The sequence below is a fragment of the Ictalurus furcatus genome, chromosome 3 (assembly GCF_023375685.1).
Source record: "Ictalurus furcatus strain D&B chromosome 3, Billie_1.0, whole genome shotgun sequence".
Lineage (NCBI taxonomy): Eukaryota > Metazoa > Chordata > Actinopteri > Siluriformes > Ictaluridae > Ictalurus > Ictalurus furcatus.
Genome location: NC_071257.1, coordinates 1,458,943 through 1,480,632, shown reverse-complemented (window position 1 = coordinate 1,480,632; position 21,690 = coordinate 1,458,943). Strand labels below are relative to the sequence as shown.

The following is a 21,690-nucleotide window of genomic DNA, read 5'->3' as shown; positions in this document are numbered from 1 at the left end:
GGAGAAAAAAAAAACAAAAATCCCACTGCATCTGCTGCAATGATAAAACCGGAGTGGGGGAATGAGCTGATGCGGGATCTCTCACACACGCCACATCATTATATTTATACATATCATTAATAAATAAACAAAAACGGGCATATGAAGCTGCTAAGAAGAGCTGAGTGAAAAAAAATAATAACCTACTGGATCTGTTTGATCCGTTTCAGCAATGGCAGCCGACAGTAAGTGACCTGTTTATTATCTTTATTATAAAGCTACTCCATTATGCCTTTGAATTTCCTGTTGATTTAATGTTTTACTTTATATACCTTATATACAGTGTGCAATGGACTGTGACTGTCCTGGACGTGCGCGTGCACGTGTAGGCATCATGCGTTCATGTGTGTGTGTGTGAGAGAGAGAGAGAGAGATCTTGTACAACTCATTTTCTGTCTTTCTCTGTCTTTACCTTCTCATTTCTGTTTGTTGATGTAAGAAATATGACGAAATGATATTAATCTTGCCATGTGTAAGGTCATAAACATTACGTCATAAAATACTCGTTTCTGATTGGCTAGGAGGTGTGTATTAATTCCTGTAAAAATAGTGAGGGGTCTATATTAGTGCTTGTGATGTCCTAATATGTATATATATATTGTAATGGTACAGGAAAACTCATCTACTCCAGCCTTGTCGTGTTTATACTCGCAAACTAGTATAACTAGTAGTTAAAGTCAAACTTTCTAACTTGTAGATTGATCAATTTATAGTATTTGCCAATTGTAGCGTTGTTGTTTTGTTTTTGTTTCAAATAAAGATTGAAAGAGTTGTCAAAAGCACAGCGGCGGTGACGGTGAAGCTGTGCGGTGATATTAGACGTTAGGGCGAAAATATTTATTCATATGAATAGCTCAACAATGAAACTGTTAGTTTGATATCACAAGGTCTCGAACAAATGGCATGATATTACACACACACACACACACACACACACACACAAAAAGATTGTTATTTCACAAATCATAGCAAAAATTTGGGCAGCTGTGATATAATATTTCGCCAGATATGTCATTCAAAGGAGCAATTTGTGATGTTACCAACTGCAGCTTTAATACGAATGCATTTCCCGTAAGCAGCGTTACATTTGGATTGGACTTGCTTGCCTTAAAGCCTCAACGGAAATGCCGTTATCGGGACGCGGAAATAAACGCGGCTGATTCCGTCACCTTATTTGATTGCTTCGTAGAGCGCCCTGAGTCTCCGCTGAAAATATTGGCACCCTGCATTAAGCAAAAAGAAAGAAATGAAATCATCTACGAGGAAACTTTAGACAACAGTTGACTAAACATCATGTGATGATGGGCTGTTTTCTAATTGCTCAATCAGGAACCAATGCAGAATTCACGTGACTCGGCGTGCAGGTACTGTAGCTGCTGCATTTATTTCGAACTTGTCCCAGTATAAACGATGCCTCCTGGGTGCAACAGAGTTAGAGAAAGAGTGCGTGTTTTCAGCCAGTATATCTCCATTAATGTAGATCTTTCATCATTTCCCCCTCTGTGTATGACGTGTATCATGTTAACGTTAACATTAACATCGGCAGTAAAGTAGATGGACGCATGAAGACCCATAAATAGCTATTAGCTGCGATGCGATCCGAGGTCTAATGGAGTCGTAATGGCCTCTGTTACAATGTTAGACTCACCTCGGCATGTTCCTCGCTCTGTATATTATGTTTCTCCTCCTGATAAAAGCGGTATAAATGTTTAATAGTGCACTCAGATGTATGAAGAATGAAGTAGGACTTACCAGAAATATACGTGTACGATACTCAATTATCGCTTACAAAGAAATTGCTTGACGTGACGGTTGTGCCAAAAATGACATAATTTGAACATAAAAAGTTGTTTGTTTGTTTTTTTTTTCATATATAAAAGTTTTTGTCCGGACAACAAAATGATGAAATAAAAACCCACTCAGTGTTGTAATAAAAAAAGTAATAATCTGCACATTTACAGTGTTTATAGTAGGCACGTGTCATTCATGAACGATTCAGTCTTTTGGAACAAGTCTTTAAAGTGAATCAATAAAAAACAAAATCGGACTCTGAATCAACGGCCAAACAAAGCATTTCAACGAGGAAGACAAACTACCGCACGTATCTACAACCGGCTTCATGATTATCAAACAGATTTTCTGTAGGCTAGGTAAACACTCAAAACTGTGCGTTTACAGGCCCCTCGTGAGTCAGCGAATCATTTCAGTCGAATCCGAGATTCAAACGAACGAATCTTTCCGGCAGGATTAGCTCCTCTCTTGTCCGGCGGATCACTGTGCGAATCAGTTCTTCTTTTGGTCATTTTTAATTTTTTTTTTCATTTATATGTTTATGTTGTTGTTGTTGTTGTTTTTAAGCACTGAGGCACTGTGTAAAGGCTGCACGTTTGGGCGAACGAATCTGAGTGAATCGTGTAACTGAACAGATTCGAACGAATCACTGAAAAAGACTCGCATTTAATCCCTAGTTTATAGCTAGGCCTTGTTAAAACCGTTCCGTTTATGAGGATGGAGCATTTAAAGTGCATTTTTGGAGTAATATTATTATTATTATTATTATTTTTAATAATTATTTTAAAATCCCTACAGCTTTGCATACTTTGCAGTGTTGTCAGGTGCTTTCCATATCATATCACATCACTCTGATCACTTCAGCGCTGTTTCCTCCGTCTTCCTGTCTGTGAGAAGTGTCTTGATTAGAACAATAACAAACTCTGATTATTACTGTTTTATAGAAAGGAAAAAAGCCCATGCATGTGATGACTGAGTCTCTCAGTAAAGTCCATGCAGAGGAACCGCAAACCCATTACAACTTACGCAGACAAAAGTAAGTGTGTTATTCGACAGGAAGTGTTTGATTTCGTCCTCTAGTTTCCTTTCCTAACAGTCTTCCTGCCTACTTCGTGTGAATGCGGTTTAGTGCTTCTGTCGCAGTCCTGATTTGTGATTTGAGAAGGTCACGTGTGTAGATGCAGTGTCGTGTAGTGTAGATCTTTCCCATTTCTAGATGTTAATCTGAATATTGTGGCTTGATGATGATGATGATGATGATGATGATGATGATGATTAGTAGTAGTAATAGTATGTGTATTGGTATTGAGGGCGGTTCTGAATATGCGAAATGATTAAACACGCTCGAAGGCCTCTCAGTTTAATAAGAAGATCAAACCGAAAGTGGTTTGCTCTTCGCTGGAGAGTTTTAATGGGGCTTGGCGTCAGTAGACCGACTCGGAGCAAGTCGTTACCCAGTCTCGGCATGTGTGCCGAGACGATACGGCTCACAGGAAATGAAAGTCGAGCAGACGCTGAACAGATGGGAGTGGTTGTGGTGATGGCTTCAGGACGACGGATCTTGTCGAGCCTTTCCGAGGCGTAATGGATGGATCGATGAAATTCGAAATGAAAAGCACGAGAGAACGCCGTTTTGTGGTCCGACCGTCTGTGAGACGTTTTTGATCCGAGATAAATAGATATTTCTCGTGTCTGATATATTGTATTTAACACGACGAGTGACATCGTTGTAGGTCTATTTTTCTTAACTTCGGATTATCGTGTCTAACAGCATATCATTTCATTCGCCGGATCTGGAGCACGTCCCGGTACATCCCTTCATTCATGTTTCATGTAGCGTTTGCAGAGAAGCCACTACAAATCATGATGCTCCCACCACCATGCTTCACTGTGGGTATGCTGTTCATATGTGCGATCGTACGCGCAACGCTTTTTTCTCCAGACATTCCAGTCCAAGTTATTACAAAAGAGGTTTTTTTTGGTTTTTTTTGTCGTGTCCCAAAAGAGTTCTGATTCGACTAAATGACCGCGTGCAGATTTTTTCGACTTGTTTCTCCGCGCTTCTTTTTCAGCAGGAGAGTTTTGGACGGGAGCGGAGACGATCGTTCTCTGCTGCTTTCAAGTCGTCCTGCAACTCTTTTTGAGTCACTCTTACCGTCCTTCCCGGCGCGCTCTAACATCTCGTCTGAGGTCGATCAGCTCGTGGTTCCGTGAACTTTCCATATACGTATTATCGAACCGGGTGGACCGACAGGGGTGGTGCTGGGATTTGACCTCATGACCTTCTGGTCGGAAATCCAATGCCTTAATCTGATAGGTATTTTTCCTCGCTGTTTGTTGAGTCGGTACTTCACGCTCCAAGGTGTTGTGTAAAAATCTTCCCTTGTTAATACAGTAATGGAACAGGCCTTAAGATGGCGTCTGGGATTCTCCTAAGATTCAAGATCCAAGGGTACTTTCCGGGGTCAAGTCTGATTGTAGGAAGGTCTTGCTCGAGGCGTTGTTTTGGTCAGGGAGAGTGAATAAGTCGATCATAGGCGAACCGGTACAACGTGTCGTGTGATTCGCACGCCTAACAGTCGGGTCTAGCGAGCTGGTGTGTCGTAGATGTCGAGGAAGGAGCGAGGGCGGTCGGGTTTCGGATGGAGCTGTCTTCACTCGCGTGTTTGGGTTTGGGAGCTGAGGATGAAGAATTAGGAAGGGTGCAGCTTCTAATCAGGTTCAAACAGGATGTATGTGTGTGTTTGTTTGAGAGAGAGAGAGAGAGAGAGAGATGGGTAAAGTTTCTTAGCAAAAAAAGCCCAAATGGATTAATGATTAATGAGGATGTTGCCAGTTGCGTTGAAAAAACAAAGACAGAAAGCAGGCTGATTCTTGAGAAACAGTTTTAATAACAGCTTTAAATATCGGATGGAGAAGAAGCGAACGGACGTCCTCGAAGCCGGGCGAAAGGACCGATCAGACTAGCTGTTGGGATTATTTATTATCGCTCTACGGCGGTAAATATGGACAGAAGAACAGGAGGACAATGCTGGCGCAATCATCCGGGTCCCGTTACTACCAGTTCGAGCGCGACACGTAAGCCGACGTTCTCGGAAGAGTACATAACGTGTACATGACCGGTGACAGATTAACTCGGCGTGTGTGATTGAGCTCTGTTACAATCATGAGATTTCATCCTGCAAACCGTTCTGTTAACTTCCTAACGCTTGTCTCGGTTTTCTGCAGCTCCTCGTATCAATATAAGAATGACGGTACTGTAATAACGCACGTACTGTAAGTAGGACGTTCCTTCATTCTACTGCCATTTTAAAATATCGCAAAGGTAGGACACGACACAAACACAAACAACTCTTTCCTTACCAGCGAACGACTTCCGACGAATGTGTTCGTGAACCGTTCGCAGAAGCAATAAGGTTTATATTATATTCATTTCAATCACACACACACACACACACACACACACGTAGCGCAAGTCGATTCATATTAATGACTTGAAAGAAAGACTAGCTGAAGAAATAAGACTAGCTGTTCAGTTAGGGCAAAAGTAATGGCGCCCTGTGAAAGGAGGACGTACAGTGGTTACTGGAAGTTTTATCACACGCTGTGCTCGGTAGCTTCTCTTTCGGCTGTTCAGTCACCATTTCGACATTTTCAAGCTCTCGGGAAGCTTTTACGTGAAAGCTTTTAGGTGTCACTAAAGGTACCAGGAATGCGCTTGGTCGTGTTATGGCTGTTCGGCTTTTCTTAACGCTACATCTGTCAATCTACGCTCATGAGGACATTTACACACGGCTTTAGTGAAAGACTGATAAAGTGATAATCCTTAAAAACTGCTTTGGTTTTAAAGTGCTACCGTTTTTTTTTCAATGTTGTGATTTTAGACAGGAGTTCAGCGGACTAAAGGTTAACGTGATGATTAGTATCGGTTTTCTTTTTTCCCAGAATCGATACGGAGACCTTGACGAGCAGCCGATATCGATACTCGTGCCATATTCATTCATTCATTTATTTAAACCATCCTTCCATCCAGCCATCTTCTATACCGCTTACTCCTTCTTCAGGGTCACGGGGAACCTGGAGCCAATCCCAGGGAGCATCGGGCACAAGGCGGGGTACACCCTGGACAGGGTGCCAGTCCATCGCAGGGCACAATCACATACACACTCACACACCCATTCATACACTACGGACACTTTAGACACGCCGATCAGCCTACCGTGCATGTCTTTGGACTGGGGGAGGAAACCGGAGTACCCGGAGGAAACCCCCGCAGCACGGGGAGAACACGCAAACTCCGCACACACATGGCCACGATGGGAATCGAACCCCCGACCCTGGAGGTGTGAAGCGAACGTGCTAACATTGCAAGTAGAAATAAAAATCACTCCTAAATAATATATTCAAGTCTCTTCATATGTACACATTTCTAGTTCCAGACTTTTCCATTTGTTACAGGATCAGATCAGATTTTATTCTTCCACACCCCCAATCCCCCACCCCCCCCCCACCCCCAATATCCCATCCACCTTTTGTTTTTGTTTATTTGCCGACTGTTTCCATTCCATCTCTACTAAATACACTTTTAGTCTTAGAAGACATTTTTGGCCAAAGAATAAAATATAAGACTAAATTTTAAACATATTACTCGATTGCTCAGAGGCAACATTAACACGATGAGGCTTTCCATGATGTCCTTATTTAAAAAATATATATATATATATATATATATATATATATATATATATATATATATATATATATATATATATATATATATATAATGTATATTCATTCATTTTTGTGTCTGTCGGTGATATTATGATCATTAGGGCGTGTGTTTAAAGTGCTGAGTTAACGACCGAACAGTAGATGGCGCTGCTTCTTTAATTTCTACTCGCTCTCTCGCTCTCTGATTGGGGAGGGGGGTAAAAAAAAAAAAAAAGCACTGTGAGACTTTCAGTGCTGTTATGTGCTTATCTCTGATCCCTGAAATATATGACGCTTTAATCCTTAGAGTAAAACGCCGTAATTCCCACCGCTGTTCTTTTTCGTGCTTCACAGACACAAACGTATCGCATGTCGAGGTCTTTTATTTCCGGTTACCTGGTGACAAGGTGATCAAGTACAGCGTGGTAATAATGGGAGAATATTGAGAGTATTATTTTTATTTTATTGCTTTTTTGGGAGCAAATAACGATCACGCAGACCGACATTCTTTTTCTTTGATCTTTATTTTCTGTTTTGTGACCCCTTCTCCCCCCCAGGAAGCAGTAACGGTTATGAAGACCAACATCTAGTCACTTAGGAACTACACTGCCATGGCAACACGAGACCTTTTTTTAAATACCATACATATGTGTGTGTGCGCATGTGTGTGTGTGTGTGTGTGTGTGCGCGTATGTTTAACATGGTTATATCAGCTCTTTTAAAAATGTCTTGGCTGTTTCCAAGGAAACGGGCTGCATTGCGTGGTTTGCGGAGGCGTGTGTGTGTGTGTGTGTGTGTGTGTGTGTAGATGTATATTTTGTGTAATTAGGGGGTAACTTTGCTAATTGTTGTGCTGGTGAGTAATTAACATATTGCAGAATGAGAGACGTAAGACATCAAAAAGGAGGATGCCAACTCCAAGTTCAACCATGCGCTCAGCCTCACACTCACACACACACACACACACACACACACACTCACACACATCACGTATTACAGTCTTAGCAGTATTAAAACCCATGCCTGTACTGTCTTTTCATTTCAACCCCGTCGGAACCAGCTTTTACGTTTCTCAGACACGGGAAAGTCTTCCGGAAGTTTCTCAGCGACCGCTTTCTTAGGATCAGCTCGAATAAAACGATCGTCTCCGGCATTAACGGAAAAAATAAATAAATAAATAAATAAATAATAATAATAAAGTAACATTGTGTGTGTGTGTGTGTGTGGGATGTTAGTCTTTGGCTCGACCTTATTATCTCCTCCTACTCACACTAACACACACCCACACATGCTGTAAATCAGTGCAAGGTTGAGATGCAACACACGTACATACACACACAGAACAACACACACACATTCACACACACTCACACACACACGTGCACGATCGGCGCTCAACGCTTTGCGAGAAGCATCGACGACCCACAGACACACATACCAGTTTCTGTGTGAGAAGATAAGCCTCTGTGAGGTTGGTCCAAACACACACACACACACACACACACACACACACACACACACATGCACAGAGTATGACCTTGTAAGGAGCTGTGTGTCAAGTGTTGAGTAAGGATGGCGGTTTAAATTCACTTCTGTGGGTGTTTGGATAAGGATGTTTTAATCTACGGCTCATTCAGTATTGCGCACACACACACACACACACACACACACTGCTATGCACTACAATCTGACTTAAATTTCTACTTTTTATGCAAGGGTTATTGGTTATTTTTGTCCGAATTGTCCGTGGAGTGTGAGTGTGTGTGTGACCTGTGACGAGCTCCCTGGGATAGCGTCCGGGTTCGACCCTGTGTCATATAGAGCAGTATGGAAAAAGGTCGAACGCGTGAAGTTTGACGACACCGACGGTCACGTTCTCAACATCCTAATATTCGCTCGGGCCGAGATCCTACGAACTTTTTTTTTACGTCTTTGGGATGTAAAGTGGTGCATTGTGGGACGCTCTGTTACTGTGTGTAAGCACGACGTGGTTCTGACGCTCTGCGCATCGCCTTTTCCCCCGCAGTAACGCCCGAGGCCATCGGCTTCTTGTCCGCAGTCGGCGTCTTCGTCGTGTTGCTTACCATCCTCTTCCTCTTCATCAACAAGAAGCTGTGTTTCGCCCGTGTAGGGGGGCTGCCGTGCTTCAAGCTTCGTGGCCATCGCAAACGCAAGGAGCGTTCTGGAATCCACCAGGGCCTGGGTGAGTACGCAGTCACGAAACACACAGTCCTCAGTCCATACACGAAACACGGATAGACGCAGGTGTCAGGAGATCTCCAGTTTGAATCCGTCTGAAGCGTTCTAATCGGGAACGGCAGACTTCCTGTATTCCGTATTGTTCAAGGGTTTGCATTAGATCACGTATACGGAAGATTGTAGGTAGTATCTCCTCCTAACGGAGTATTTACTGATTTGTCCTTCAGTAGGTAAAGTATTTCTACTACTTACTCACCAGTCCATAGAGAACATAAAGTGGGCTACATTTGAGTTCATTCAACCCGGGCATGTCTTAAGCTTAACCTTTAAAGCGCACCTAGTATGGTTTTGAAACGGGCCTAATTTTGTCTTAAAGGTCTCAGAGGATAGATTTACATGCATCCGAGGTCAAAAAACCACTTTTAACGTGCTCATCATTTAAACCGCAGCATTACCCTTTTCCCGCCCCCAGTGTCACAAACGACTCGCTAAATGATTCGTTCTAAAGGATTCGTTCTAAAGTCTGTTGTGATTGGTCTACCGCTGTCAGCGTGTTTCGAAAAGGACACGCCCACTACCGTGACGAGTTTCAGCTCCGTCTGTCCGCGAGCAGGCGATGACGACGAGAGGCGGGGTTTTTTCGTTCGTACGAAACATACGTAGCTTTGTACAGGAAGTAAAGTCTGGAATCACTAACGACTCGTTTCAGGCTGTTCAGAATCGATTCCTTCTTCTGGGAGTCGATAACTCTTGTCGTTTTGCCGTGCGCTTTGATTTCTGCAGACTTTTCTTACGTTCACAGACAGCTACGTATATATATATATATATATATATAACACGCTACATGAAAGGGAATATTTGAAAAACCCGTAATACGTGCGCTTTAAGTCGAAGATTGCGTTTATCTTTTGAATCGTCTCTCCGGCGGCTCAGCGCATGAATCCGTAACTATTTCCTGCTCTGGAAAAGTAGGGCAGTTCCAACTTGAACGTTATCTCACTCTCGTACACACGTATCGCGGAAACCCGAAACTCTGTCGATGGTTATGCGCGTGTGGCGCGCTCGCACACACTAATTAAACTCTGTGTAAAGTGTTCTGGTATTTCTAGTCTGAGCGCCTCCCTTTGCAAACACCAGCCGCTTAGTCAGTGTGTGCATTCGCTTCGGGAGGACCGCGACTGCACCTGTTGCTTTAGTTGGGAGTACAAAGACACAACTTTGCACATCTTGTCGGCCCCGTCATTCGCCTCTAGAAACCTTTTGGACGGTGGATTACCAGCATGTCTGCAGTAGATCTTTGGACTAAGGTGATCTTGGGCTTACAAAAAGATACAACAGGATCTCGTCATCAACTTTCCAGGAACCTTCATACTGCTCTGGTGGTGCTACTGGAAATAGTTTTTATTAGACTGTAGAATCTCTGGAAGGTGGTGGCGTCAGAGGTGCGCTGTAGATCTTTGAGAAGATATTTGGACTGAGGTTTCTCCAGGATCTAGGGATTACAAGGATATAACAAGGATAGAACCATACCGTTCATCTTGCCATCTACTTTCCAGGAACCTTCCAGGATTCGTGTTGTCTCTTAAAACGCTGGTTTTAATAGACAACTTTGGGCAAAGTAGAAGGTATGGAGTAGATCGTTTTGGAAGATACTTGGACTAAGGTTTCTCTGGGATCTAGGGATTCCAAGGATACAGCACCAGCAGTCATCTTGTCTACACTTCCAACATTTTTTGGGAGCAGTCAGATTGGTGTGGTTTGTTCTGTTTTTTTTTCTTTTTTTAAATATACCTTGGTGGTGAAGGTACTGTATGCAGTAGATCTTTTTGAAGATAATAAGGTATCGCCTCCATTTTGCTGCTTACATCATCCAGTTAACAACAACCGTTGTATTGGTGGCGGTGGTGTCACTGGAAATTGTATTTAACAGACAGCTTTGGAAGGTGGCATGGTAGAAGGTTTGTAGTAGATCTCTCTGAAGATCTTTGGACTAAGGTGGCTCCACCGTATTGTAATGTATTGGGATTACGGTGATCCGACGGCAGCATTCGTTAGTTGTCGTCATCATCCCCTCTCCAGGAATCTTCAGATTGGTGTCGTGGTAGTACTTCTGGAAATAAGGAGAAGGCATGCAGTAGATCTTTCTGAAGCTCTTTAGACTAAAGGGTTCTCCAGTCTTCTCTTACAAGCTTTTGCCTCGATCTTTTGGATTGGCGTGGTTGAGTAGCAGCGTTACCGGATATGGTTTTTTAATAGGAACCTTTAGGAGGTTCACTAAATAGTGTCGCAGGTGTCTCTTTGGACAAACGTAATTCCTTCTGGAGATTATTCTGAAGACATCTGGACAAAGATCGCACAGAGATTTAATTGGTGTATGTTCGGTCATCCAACATCTACTACAATGGCTGATTCCTCTCCATCGGCGTTCTCCGTTTGGCTCTCTCAGCTCTCGGACACCATAAAAGACTCCTTCCTTAGTCTCGGCCCCAAACCGACCTCTGAGCCCAAGTCTGAGGCCGTAGAGGTGAACGAATCTCAGGTGGACGTCTCATCCATGAGCTCTGAGGAGAAGCTTCAGGTCCTGCACACCCAGCTGGCTTCCAGGGGTCTGATAGAGCCGTTACCAGATCGTTTGACTCCCATAAATGAGGAAATGGAGGACGTGGAGAGCAGGAGAAGCGTCATGTCATCACGTCCACCCAGTGCTGGTGAGAAATCAGTCAGCCATCTTAGTTTTAAATATGCAGTTAAGACCGTCTTTACATTTCTCTGAAGGATACTATTCAGAGATGAGTGTGTGTGTGTGTGAGTGTGTGTGTTTTCTGTGTCTACTTCTAATGAGTAAACTGATATGCGGAGAGAGCAGCCGCCCTTGGAAAGTAAACACACACACACACACACACACACATCACCAACAGGTTCACACATCATCTGTCTCAATAATGAAGGAACATCTCTCTCTCTCTCTCTCTCACACACACACACACACACACACACATGTACCATGTGACTCAGTTCTCTGACGTGTGCTCCTGAGCTTTATGTACATGTGCAGGAGTGTGAATATATATTTATCAGCGAGTTTCTGTTCTTGTATGAATTAATATTCAGAGGATTTGCTACAGATTTCACTCTTAACATAAATGTGGGAACATTTCAGGCACACACTCTGTCACACACACACACACACACACACACACTCCCTTTTTAATGCAGTGTGTGTGCTATGTGCTCTCGAAGCCACTCCAGGTTAAATGAAGATCTCAGTTTTCCACCAATCGGTCCATAACAGCTTGGTACAGTATGGGGTAGAGTTGCCATGGTAACTGAACATGTTTGTGTGTGTTAAGGGGGGGTTTAAATGAGAAGCACAGGAAGAAAACACTTGAGTGTAAGAAGGGCGTAACCATGACGACTGCTGCGGATCAAAAAAATAACCGTTTCCTTGCATTTATTGGATTTGGTGTATGGTGTGTTTATATATGTGCGAGTGCAGAGAAGATATTTACATAGATAGATAGATAGGTGGATAGATAGATAGATAGACAGACAGATATATAGGTGGATAGATAGATAGTCAGATAGATAGGTGGATATATAGATAGCTAGATAGATAGATAGATAGATAGGTGGATAGATAGATAGATATATAGATAGATAGACAGATAGACAGACAGATATATAGATAGATAGATAGGTGGATAGATAGATAGATAGATACATAGATAGATATATAGATAGATAGACAGATAGATAGGTGGATAGATAGATAGATAGACAGATATATAGGTGGATATATATATAGATAGATAGACAGACAGATATATAGATAGATAGATAGATAGATAGATATATAGGTGGATAGATAGATAGATAGACAGATAGATAGGTAGATATATATATAGATAGATAGGCAGACAGATATATAGATAGATAGATAGATAGATAGACAGATATATAGGTGGATATATATATAGATAGATAGACAGACAGATATATAGATAGATAGATAGATAGATAGATAGATATATAGGTGGATAGATAGATAGATAGACAGATATATAGGTGGATATATAGATAGATAGATAGACAGACAGATATATAGATAGATAGATAGATAGATAGATAGATAGATAGATAGACAGATATATAGGTGGATAGATAGATAGATAGACAGATAGATAGGTAGATATATATATAGATAGATAGGCAGACAGATATATAGATAGATAGATAGATAGATAGACAGATATATAGGTGGATAGACAGACAGATAGATATATAGGTGGATAGATAGATAGACAGACAGATAGTTAGATAGATAGATAGATATATATGTGGATATATAGATAGCTAGATAGATAGATAGATAGATAGATAGGTGGATAGATAGATAGGTGGATAGATAGACAGATAGATACATAGATAGATAGACAGACAGATATATAGATAGATAGATAGACAGATATATAGGTGGATATATAGATAGATAGATAGACAGACAGATATATAGATAGATAGATAGATAGATAGATAGACAGATATATAGGTGGATAGATAGACAGATAGATATATAGATAGATAGACAGATATATAGTTGGATATATATATATATATAGATAGATAGATAGACAGATAGATAGACAGATATATAGGTGGATATATAGATAGATAGATAGATAGATAGATAGATTGACAGACAGTCAGGTAGATAGACAGATATATAGATAGATAGACCGTCAGGTAGATAGACAGATATATAGGTGGATAGATAGACAGACAGACAGAGAGACAGATGGACAGACAAATAGATAAGCAGATGGACAGATAGACAGAATGACAAATACATATTATGAGCTTCATAATGATCTATATTTTGAAGGTCTGGAGTGTAAAATGTATATGATGACGTCTGAAGTTCTTCTTTTTTAATGTTTCTCCGTTACTCCATCGCATGTGTGTGTGTGTGTGTGTGTGTGTGTGTGTAGTGAACAGTTACGGGGATGATGGCGAGATCTCCAGTTCTTCAGACAGCGAGGAAGAGATCGTGAAACGCTTCGAGATCTCAGTCTCGCGTTCTCAGAGTTTCCGCTCCGGGATCTCAGAGGTCACTACCCAGAGTGCACCGGGGCAACAGCGCAAGTTTGAACGACTGCTTCCTGAGCAGGAGGAGGAGGGCAGTACCGAACCGTCAGACTGCGAAGGTATACAAATATTTACACACACTTCTTGTACATGTTAATATTTACACTCGGTCACGTAGGACTGTCAGAAGGAGGCGTGGCCTCTGTTTCTGTCAGTCCCAGTGAAGTAGGTGTGGCCTGTGTGCCTTTTAGTCCCAGTGAAGGAGGCGTGGCCTCTGTCTGTCAGTCCCAGTGAAGTAGGTGTGACCTGTGTGCCTCTGTGTCTGTCACTCCAAGTCAAGAAATAAAACCGTTTAAAATTTTTCTCCTTACATCCAGCTGCGACTTATCACTCCACCACACATTATTCCCCAGTCTTTATTTGTTCTTTGTGGGATTTCTGTTTAAACTTGTGCTCTGGATTTACCTTTCTTCTTTGCGCTTCCTTCCTGATCTCCCATGAGGATGGCATCTGTGAATCCCACGCACGGACCACCGTCCCGTTATGACGTCTTTTTATCCGCCGGTGTTTACCCGGGGTACTTGGAAACATCTTGCTGCGTCCTTTGGTTGGCATGTGGGTTCAGTTTGGAGGGAACGGCCTGCTCTTTGAAACCAGATTGCTTCGTAGGCTGTTGATTTATTTGGATGCGTCAGCGGTCGTCCTTTGGTTGAGAGCGTTTGATCCGGTCATGATCCCCTCCGATGGTCATGACCGGTGTTCTCGTTGTGATGATAGAGGTTTAAAAGAGTGCTCTCCGATCGCCGACTCGTTACTTTCCGTGTGATCTGCCGCTGTTTAGTGTACAGCTCAACTCCGTTACGTTCGGACGGTTCGGTTTGTAGCTCTTGGTGTTTAGTAGATACTCTAGTATAGTAGACTATAAACTGAAGTGTCTGGTCTACTTCTTTTGATAAATATAATATTTGAAGAGCGATATGATTATTTTTCCATAACAGCAGCTCTGACAGTAGTGCACACTTGTGTAATAGGTTATCATCTCTATAGTAACAGCTTGTGCGAACTTGTACGGCAGACACTCCATATGCTCTTATTAAACTTATAATGAGCCAATTTGTTTGTTAGTCATGAAATAAAAGTTGTGTAACATTTACGGAAGGATCGCTGGAAGATTTCCGACCCGGGCATGGACATTCCCGCCCACCCACCAACCAACTCTCCATTATCATACGTCAGCTACCAGCCGGACAGGGTTGACACGTGCGTCCTCAGAGACACGTGAAGCCAGGAAACTGCCACGTCACGTTGCGGCGTAACACAAAAAGAGGAAAGCGCTATCCGCCCTCTTCCACATACATGAGCTCACAGTCGCTGTGACTGACAGAGGAGAGAGAGAGAGAGAGAGAGAGAGAGAGAGAGAGTATGCCCCTCCCACACAGAGACTCTTAGCCACACGTATCATTCTTAAATAAATCAAAAAATTCCAACCATTGCCGGTGGTATTCGAGGAACATGAAACATCGGTTGTTCCCTGTGAAAATGACCCCTTTTTTTTTAGGGCGTGTCCAGTGGGCGTGTCCCGATCAAAGTGGCCTTTGAGTTTGTCCCACCAGCGCGTTTCGTTCATATGATCACGTCATGATGTTCACCACACGCACAACAGAACGGGGTGCTCCGGAATTCCTGGCCGATAATTTAAAAAAAAAGGAAAAGCAAAGAAGACTCCATCGAGCGTGGTGCGTTTCCTTGCAGAGCCTCAGCCTCTCCCTGATCAACAGGTCAACGAGTCTCTCTTTTTATAACACAGAACCGTATTTCTTGGAAATTTCTGTCAGGGCGGCCTTGTTTTAATTTCCACGGTGACGCAGATCTTCGCGTCGTCACGGCAACAGGGTGTCTTCAGCGTTGATGGAATGGAACGTTTTGTTCTTTCAGAGAGCGTCCGGTCATGAAAATAATAATAATCGTTAAAGAAAAAACACAGCCGGGTCAATCGATCGATTCCAGTTCTATCATCGATAAATCCAATGAAATACTTTTTTGCCCTTTGAAATGAAATGAAGGTCAGCGCAGCCCTGAGCGCTCGAGGAATCAAGCGTGCGGGAATCACTGATGTTAATGAATGCTGTGAAGTTCATTTCAGCGCTGTAACCTGTCTCATTCGGGCTGTAGGTTATTAAACGACGAGAGAAGAACAGCACAATGGGGGTGGAAAATTCTAGAGCGTGAGACTGACTTGATCGTTGGGAAATGCGCCACTGTTGGAATGCTTTTCTCTGTAGATGCAGATGGAGCTAGCAGGAGAAGTTTCCAGGGCCCGCTCTCTGAACAGAGGGATCCTCTGACAGAGTCCCTGTTCCAGAGAGACCTCAGCGTGGCGGACACGGTGTCCGTTAGAGGACGCTTGTCTTCCGTGGGCTCTCAGGGATCTGAAACGCTGTCCCGGGGTCAGAGGAGTCGTCAGGGGAGCGCAGGACGCCGGACTCCCCTCTCACACGTAGAGATGGACATGGCACTGGATAACCGGGGGTATGATTACAACGAGGCTACGGACAGCTCCTCTACCTGGAGCCCTGAGGTACTGGAGTGTGTGTGTGTGTGTGTGTGTGTGTGTGTGTGTGTGTGTACAGTTGGCTCCAAACATCTGCTGTGGCAGTATTTTGGGTAAAAATCCATCTATCTATCTGTCTATCTAATAACATTATATTGTCAACTTTAGTCATAAAATAATTATCCAGTATTTATTTGATGGAATATTTCACAATTTTCTTTAATACTGATTATTAATGATTATTTGAATATTTTCCTTTTGTCCTCTTTCAGTGCCACTGTGATCTCTCTCTCTCTCTCTCTCACACTCTCTGTGTTTGTTCTAGTGCCTGATCTGAAATACAGATTGAAATATGTTATAACAGCCTCATGTGTATGAATATTTATGAGTTTATCAAGTTATCATGATTACTGAGCATGAATATTCATTAGTCTTCATGGGTCAAATATGCTGCCTGAGCTCTTTTAACACTGTTGAGCTGTGTGTGTGTGTGTGTGTGTGTGTGTGTGTGTGTTTGAGAACCTTATTGTCTTGTTCAGTAGGAGTTGAAGCACATTGCAACGTGAACACTGCAGCATGTCCAGTATTTTCCTTCAAGAGTAAAAACCGCCCACTCCTGCCCACACGAGAGTAAAGTCCGCCCACTCCTGCCCACACGAGAGTAAAGTCCGCCCACTCCTGCCCACACGAGAGTAAAGTCCGCCCACTCCTGCCCACACGAGAGTAAAGTCCGCCCACTCCTGCCCACACGAGGGTAAAGTCCGCCCACTCCTGCCCACATGAGGGTAAAGTCCGCCCACTCCTGCCCACACGAGAGTAAAGTCCGCCCACTCCTGCCCACACCAGAAGTAAAACCACCCACACGAGAAGTAAATCCGCCCACTCCTGCCCACATGAGAGAAAAAACTGGCCCCTTCCATGAGTTTCCAGCTCTAGTTTAGGCCACAGTATGACTTACTATAATCTATAAACATAACAGAAACTTCTCCATGCATCTGATCCCTTTAACCATATGGGGTGGTCACCTCAGACGACCTGACTGTTCCTCGGTGCACTTTTGTATCATTCGGCTCCCAGTCAGAGCTCTCTGTCTAACTGAAACTTCCTCTCTTTCCATCTGTTCAAAGCTGAAACACTGACTGTGTGTGTGTGTGTGTGTGTGTGTGTGTGTGTGTGTGTGTGTGTGTGTGTGTTTGTCATTAGCTGCAAGCTCTGTGTTTGTATTTGTGTGTTTCCACCTGTTCCAATCTGTGTGTATCTGTGAGTGTATTTGTGTTGAAACGTCCCTCTCCTTTTCTCTCATTAGCACGAACGTACAGCCAGCGTCATCTCAGAGCCCCGCCCCCCCAGCACATCGCCCCGCCCACCCATCTCCAAATGTGGTGACCTCGTGGTCGTCCTCAGTTACCGTCCCGACTCCTGTAAGCTCCTGGTCACCGTGGTGATGGCGCAGGACATCCCGGATAAAGCGCGGAGCGGCATGGACACGTGGCAGGTGCGTGTGGTCCTGCTCCCGGGAAAACGGCAGCGTTACAAGACGGCCGTGCAGAAGGGGTCGACGCCGCGGTTTGGGGAGACATTCCGCTTCACGCGCCTCGACGCGTCGGAGCTGAACACGTCGGCGCTGCGCTTCCGCCTGTACGCTCTGGGCAAGATGAACCGGGAGAAGATGATGGGAGAAACCATCTACGCGCTTAACAAACTCAACCCCGAGAGACACGAGGTCACGCTCGTACTGGAACCTCGCAGCAACCTGAAGGTGTGTGTGGGTGGTTTTTTTTTTATATGATTGTCATGTCCAATGGTTAACACACAGAAACTGAGTACACACACCTCTGTCTCTTTCTCTGTAGGCTTTAGACGCTGAGCTGTGTGTAAGCGCTCCTCCTGACAGTGCCTCCTCCGCCCAGTCTCTCTCTCACGGCGGAGTTCCTGAGGTGCTCCTCGGTCTGTCCTACAACCCCACCACCGGCCGCCTCTCCGTCGAGGTCATCAAAGGGAGCCACTTCCGCAACCTGGCGCTCAACCGACCCCCAGGTACACGCACTCACTGAAAGAAGCCACTCCCATACTTTGCTGAACACACCTACTCTGAGTGCAGTGTCCATAATCCAGTATCACAGGAACATTACGTGTGTGTGTGTGTGTGGTCTTTAGTTCTCACCTGCACCTGGTTCCCGTTTACTTCGGGACATGTAAGGCGTCTTTAAATAGTTAGCTATATATATCTACTACCTCATCTCATCAGGACTCTCTCCAGGCCACGCCCGCTCGCGACACCAATAAGCGAGTATGAACGTGCGCTCTGTTATCACGTGTGCTGCTCTCAACGTCAACACTTTTCCGTTTTTATGCAGATACGTACGCCAAGCTGACTATGCTCAACTCCATGGGTCAGGAGATCTCCCGGTGTAAGACGTCGGTCCGGCGCGGACACCCCAACCCGGTGTTCAAGGAGACGTTCGTCTTCCAGGTGGCGCTGTTCCAGCTCTCCGACGTCACGCTCATGGTGGCCGTGTACAACCGACGCAACATGAAGCGCAAGGAGATGATCGGCTGGCTGGCGCTGGGCCAGAACAGCAGCGGCGAGGAGGAGTCGCTACACTGGCAGGACATGAAGGAGAGCAGCAACCAGCAGGTGTGCAGGTGGCACGCGCTCCTCGAGGCGTAGACGGACGGACGAAACTGACGACGGGAATCCACCAGCGTCGACAGGGTTGGGCTTATAGTGGCGACAATAACGAGGTGCAATCGTGCGAGCAGAACGAATGCAAGCAAAATAAAACACACGCACACACACGGGAGCGATTTGACTGGGGTTGTTACGGTTTAGTCACGGCGTAATATTTGGGACGGTTGACTTTTTTTCCAAAAACACTGATTAAAACGCGTTTCCGTCTGTCGCCGTCTCGCCACGCCGCCGTTCGTCGCAGCCTTACGGACAAAGAAGAGTCGATTTTTTTTATCATCAATCGGTTATACAGTACGTAAGCCGGTATAACGTTTCATTCCATTTAACTGTAATAAGAACGATCATTTTTCACAAAATATCCAGTTGCTCTTGTGTCACGGCTCCCGCGATCACGCGGTATCAACACCTTCTAGTCATTACCCGTCCTGAGAAAGATTCCTTCTTTACCTCATGGGTTTTTCAACGGTCCGGAATAATCCGCTCGGCCATGTTATCTGTTCGGGTAGGATCCAGGCAACAAAACAAAAGAAAAGAAAAGAACAAAGCCACAGAATCGGAAGATCCCGTAGCCAAAGAGAGTGTGTTGATGACGGGAAAGGTCTGAAGGTTCATGTTTATCAGAGGCTTGTTTTGTTTTGTTTTTTTGGGGTTGTTGTTTTTTTTTTTTCTTTCGAGAACGTTGAGCTGGTTTTCCGGGAAAACGTGAATGATTATTTTGGGTTTCCATCGAGTGCTGTCATGATGAATAGTCATGAAAAAGACGTCATTAGAAGACCACGAGCCGAACACACACAGGGGGATGGAGAGACTGCAAGACCCAACCACACACACACACACACACACACACACACACACACACACACACAGTGTAGTACATCTGTATTATCAATACACAAGTTTAAAGAACAAAGTAATTCTCAGCGATGGCAGTGAAGCGATGCATGATGGGTATTAAGGGACCCGATGTGCACTACGTGTGAGAAGATCTTGATAGGCGTATGCGGGTAATGTTTCTGTTGATTACATTTAAACAAATAAAAGATGACTACGCCTGTTTTTAGATATTGAGTTATCCTACAGGCAGATAATTCTGCTTCGTTTAAAGCGATTCTTTCTAGAAAGAAGCAAAATGATCTCCCGGCTTAATCTGATAACGAGCTATATCAGATCGCTTGTCCTTCACTAGGCAACAGAATGTTCTTCAGTGTGAAATTCAAGCCAAGGGAAACATTCCCCACAACGTTACGCCGCCACCACCAGGTTGGCTCCATGAATCGAAGGTATTGATGCCGAATTCTGTTGTACATACTGTTTATTTTTCCAACGTTCGATCATTTCATGTTCAGTTCATGTTCAGTTTTTTTTTGTTTGTTTGTTTCCTTTTATCCACAGATTTTGCATTGATAAATGGAGCGGGTGGGGGTGGGGTGGGGGTGGGGTGGGGGGGAGTGCTAGGGAAGGTTCTGCGACAAATCGTACATATGGGTTTGATTGTCATTTCGCACCCACCGAAACGACATCCTTTCAGTCCCTTCCAAACTGCCGTGTTCTCCTTACAAAGCCCCGGGTGCACGGGTCCTCGAGGTCACGTACGGGCTAGAAGAAGTAACTTACCTGGCAACCCATAGCAATCACATTCCTGCATCTATGCAAATTCAAGAGGAAACGGAGATGCTTCGAGGTACATTGAAAGGAAATAAAAAATAATAATAATAATTATAACAACATTCAGTAACAACCTGTTGCCCTTCAGCAACTACAAGCCCAACTTTGATGATTCAGCTGGATTTCTAGTATTAGACGAGTCGACCGTACGCCATCCTGATGTTCCCTGATGTTCCAACACCGCATGAAGCGTGTACGTGTCGGCGCTCTCAGACTGCTCGTGCTTTAATCTCTGGACTTTTCGGCTGAAAGACGCATCGTTAAGCCGATACGGCAGCGCATGCAGTAATACAGCGTCTGTGATCGCTTTTTGTGCATCTCCAGCTGGCTTTTACCTGGGAGTCGGCTTTCATCGCGCCCTCTTATCTCGTCTCCAGGAAGTGACATCACGGCTCAGCTCGACTTGGAGGGCTCGCTTTTTCGTTATCGCTGCTCAAACACTGATCTCCAGGTCCTGATTGCATGAATGGAAGCTTAATTATCGCCTTCTGATGATCTCGCTCGAGCTCGGGCTTAAGAGCCGTGTACGCTCCTGCCGGGCGTGTCGGGGAGTAACGCGGCGTGACAGTAGACACGTCGTGGTGATGCGTAGGACTGTTCAGTAGTCCTTAAATAGTCCAGAATATAGTAATATTCATGCTTAGTGGAATAATGATATTTCTGCATTGGTTTGATCAGGAAGCGCAGCGCTATTAAATTCTCGATTCTGATTGGTCAGAAGGTGTTGATTCATTTTCTAGACCAGCAGCTAATAATTAAAAAAAAAAAAACATTCGGAATATATTGTTATTTAACAAAGAAAGACCTATACTTATTGATATGAGGTTGTGATGTTTTCTGTTAGCCGATGTTTATTTAGCGTTTACGGAAGGAGTCTCCAGCGTCAGAGGTAACGCTGTATTTTCACGGCAGGCGAGTTTACGCATTTTGCGGTTTCTCGCTAACACGACAACTTGTG

The 21,690-nt window shown here is 44.0% G+C and overlaps 1 protein-coding gene across 3 annotated transcripts; it reads left to right on the top strand.

Moving 5' to 3' along the window:
- Nucleotides 1-168: 168 nt before the first annotated feature.
- On the top strand, nucleotides 169-20,474 carry syt16 (synaptotagmin XVI). Of its 3 annotated transcripts, none has more exons than XM_053620297.1 (7): nucleotides 169-224; nucleotides 8,567-8,743; nucleotides 13,728-13,943; nucleotides 16,107-16,402; nucleotides 17,682-18,134; nucleotides 18,229-18,412; nucleotides 18,733-20,474. In XM_053620297.1, the coding sequence occupies exons 1-7, from the start codon at nucleotides 212-214 to the stop codon at nucleotides 19,044-19,046; spliced, it is 1,653 nt and encodes a 550-aa protein (XP_053476272.1). In that variant the 5' UTR covers nucleotides 169-211; the 3' UTR covers nucleotides 19,047-20,474. The 3 variants fall into 3 exon arrangements, with proteins under 3 accessions (XP_053476272.1, XP_053476271.1, XP_053476270.1); XM_053620296.1 differs by lacking the exon at nucleotides 169-224 and adding an exon at nucleotides 4,277-4,908; XM_053620295.1 differs by lacking the exons at nucleotides 169-224; nucleotides 8,567-8,743 and adding an exon at nucleotides 9,645-11,447.
- The last annotated feature ends 1,216 nt before the right edge of the window (nucleotides 20,475-21,690 follow it).

Coding starts and splice junctions, on each gene's coding strand:
- syt16 (XM_053620295.1), top strand. CDS start 11,114: ATGTTCGGTCATCCAACATCTACTACAATGGCTGATTCCTCTCCATCG. Junction 11,448..13,727: donor ATCACGTCCACCCAGTGCTG/GTGAGAAATCAG, acceptor GTGTGTGTGTAG/TGAACAGTTACGGGGATGAT. Junction 16,403..17,681: donor CCTCTACCTGGAGCCCTGAG/GTACTGGAGTGT, acceptor TTCTCTCATTAG/CACGAACGTACAGCCAGCGT.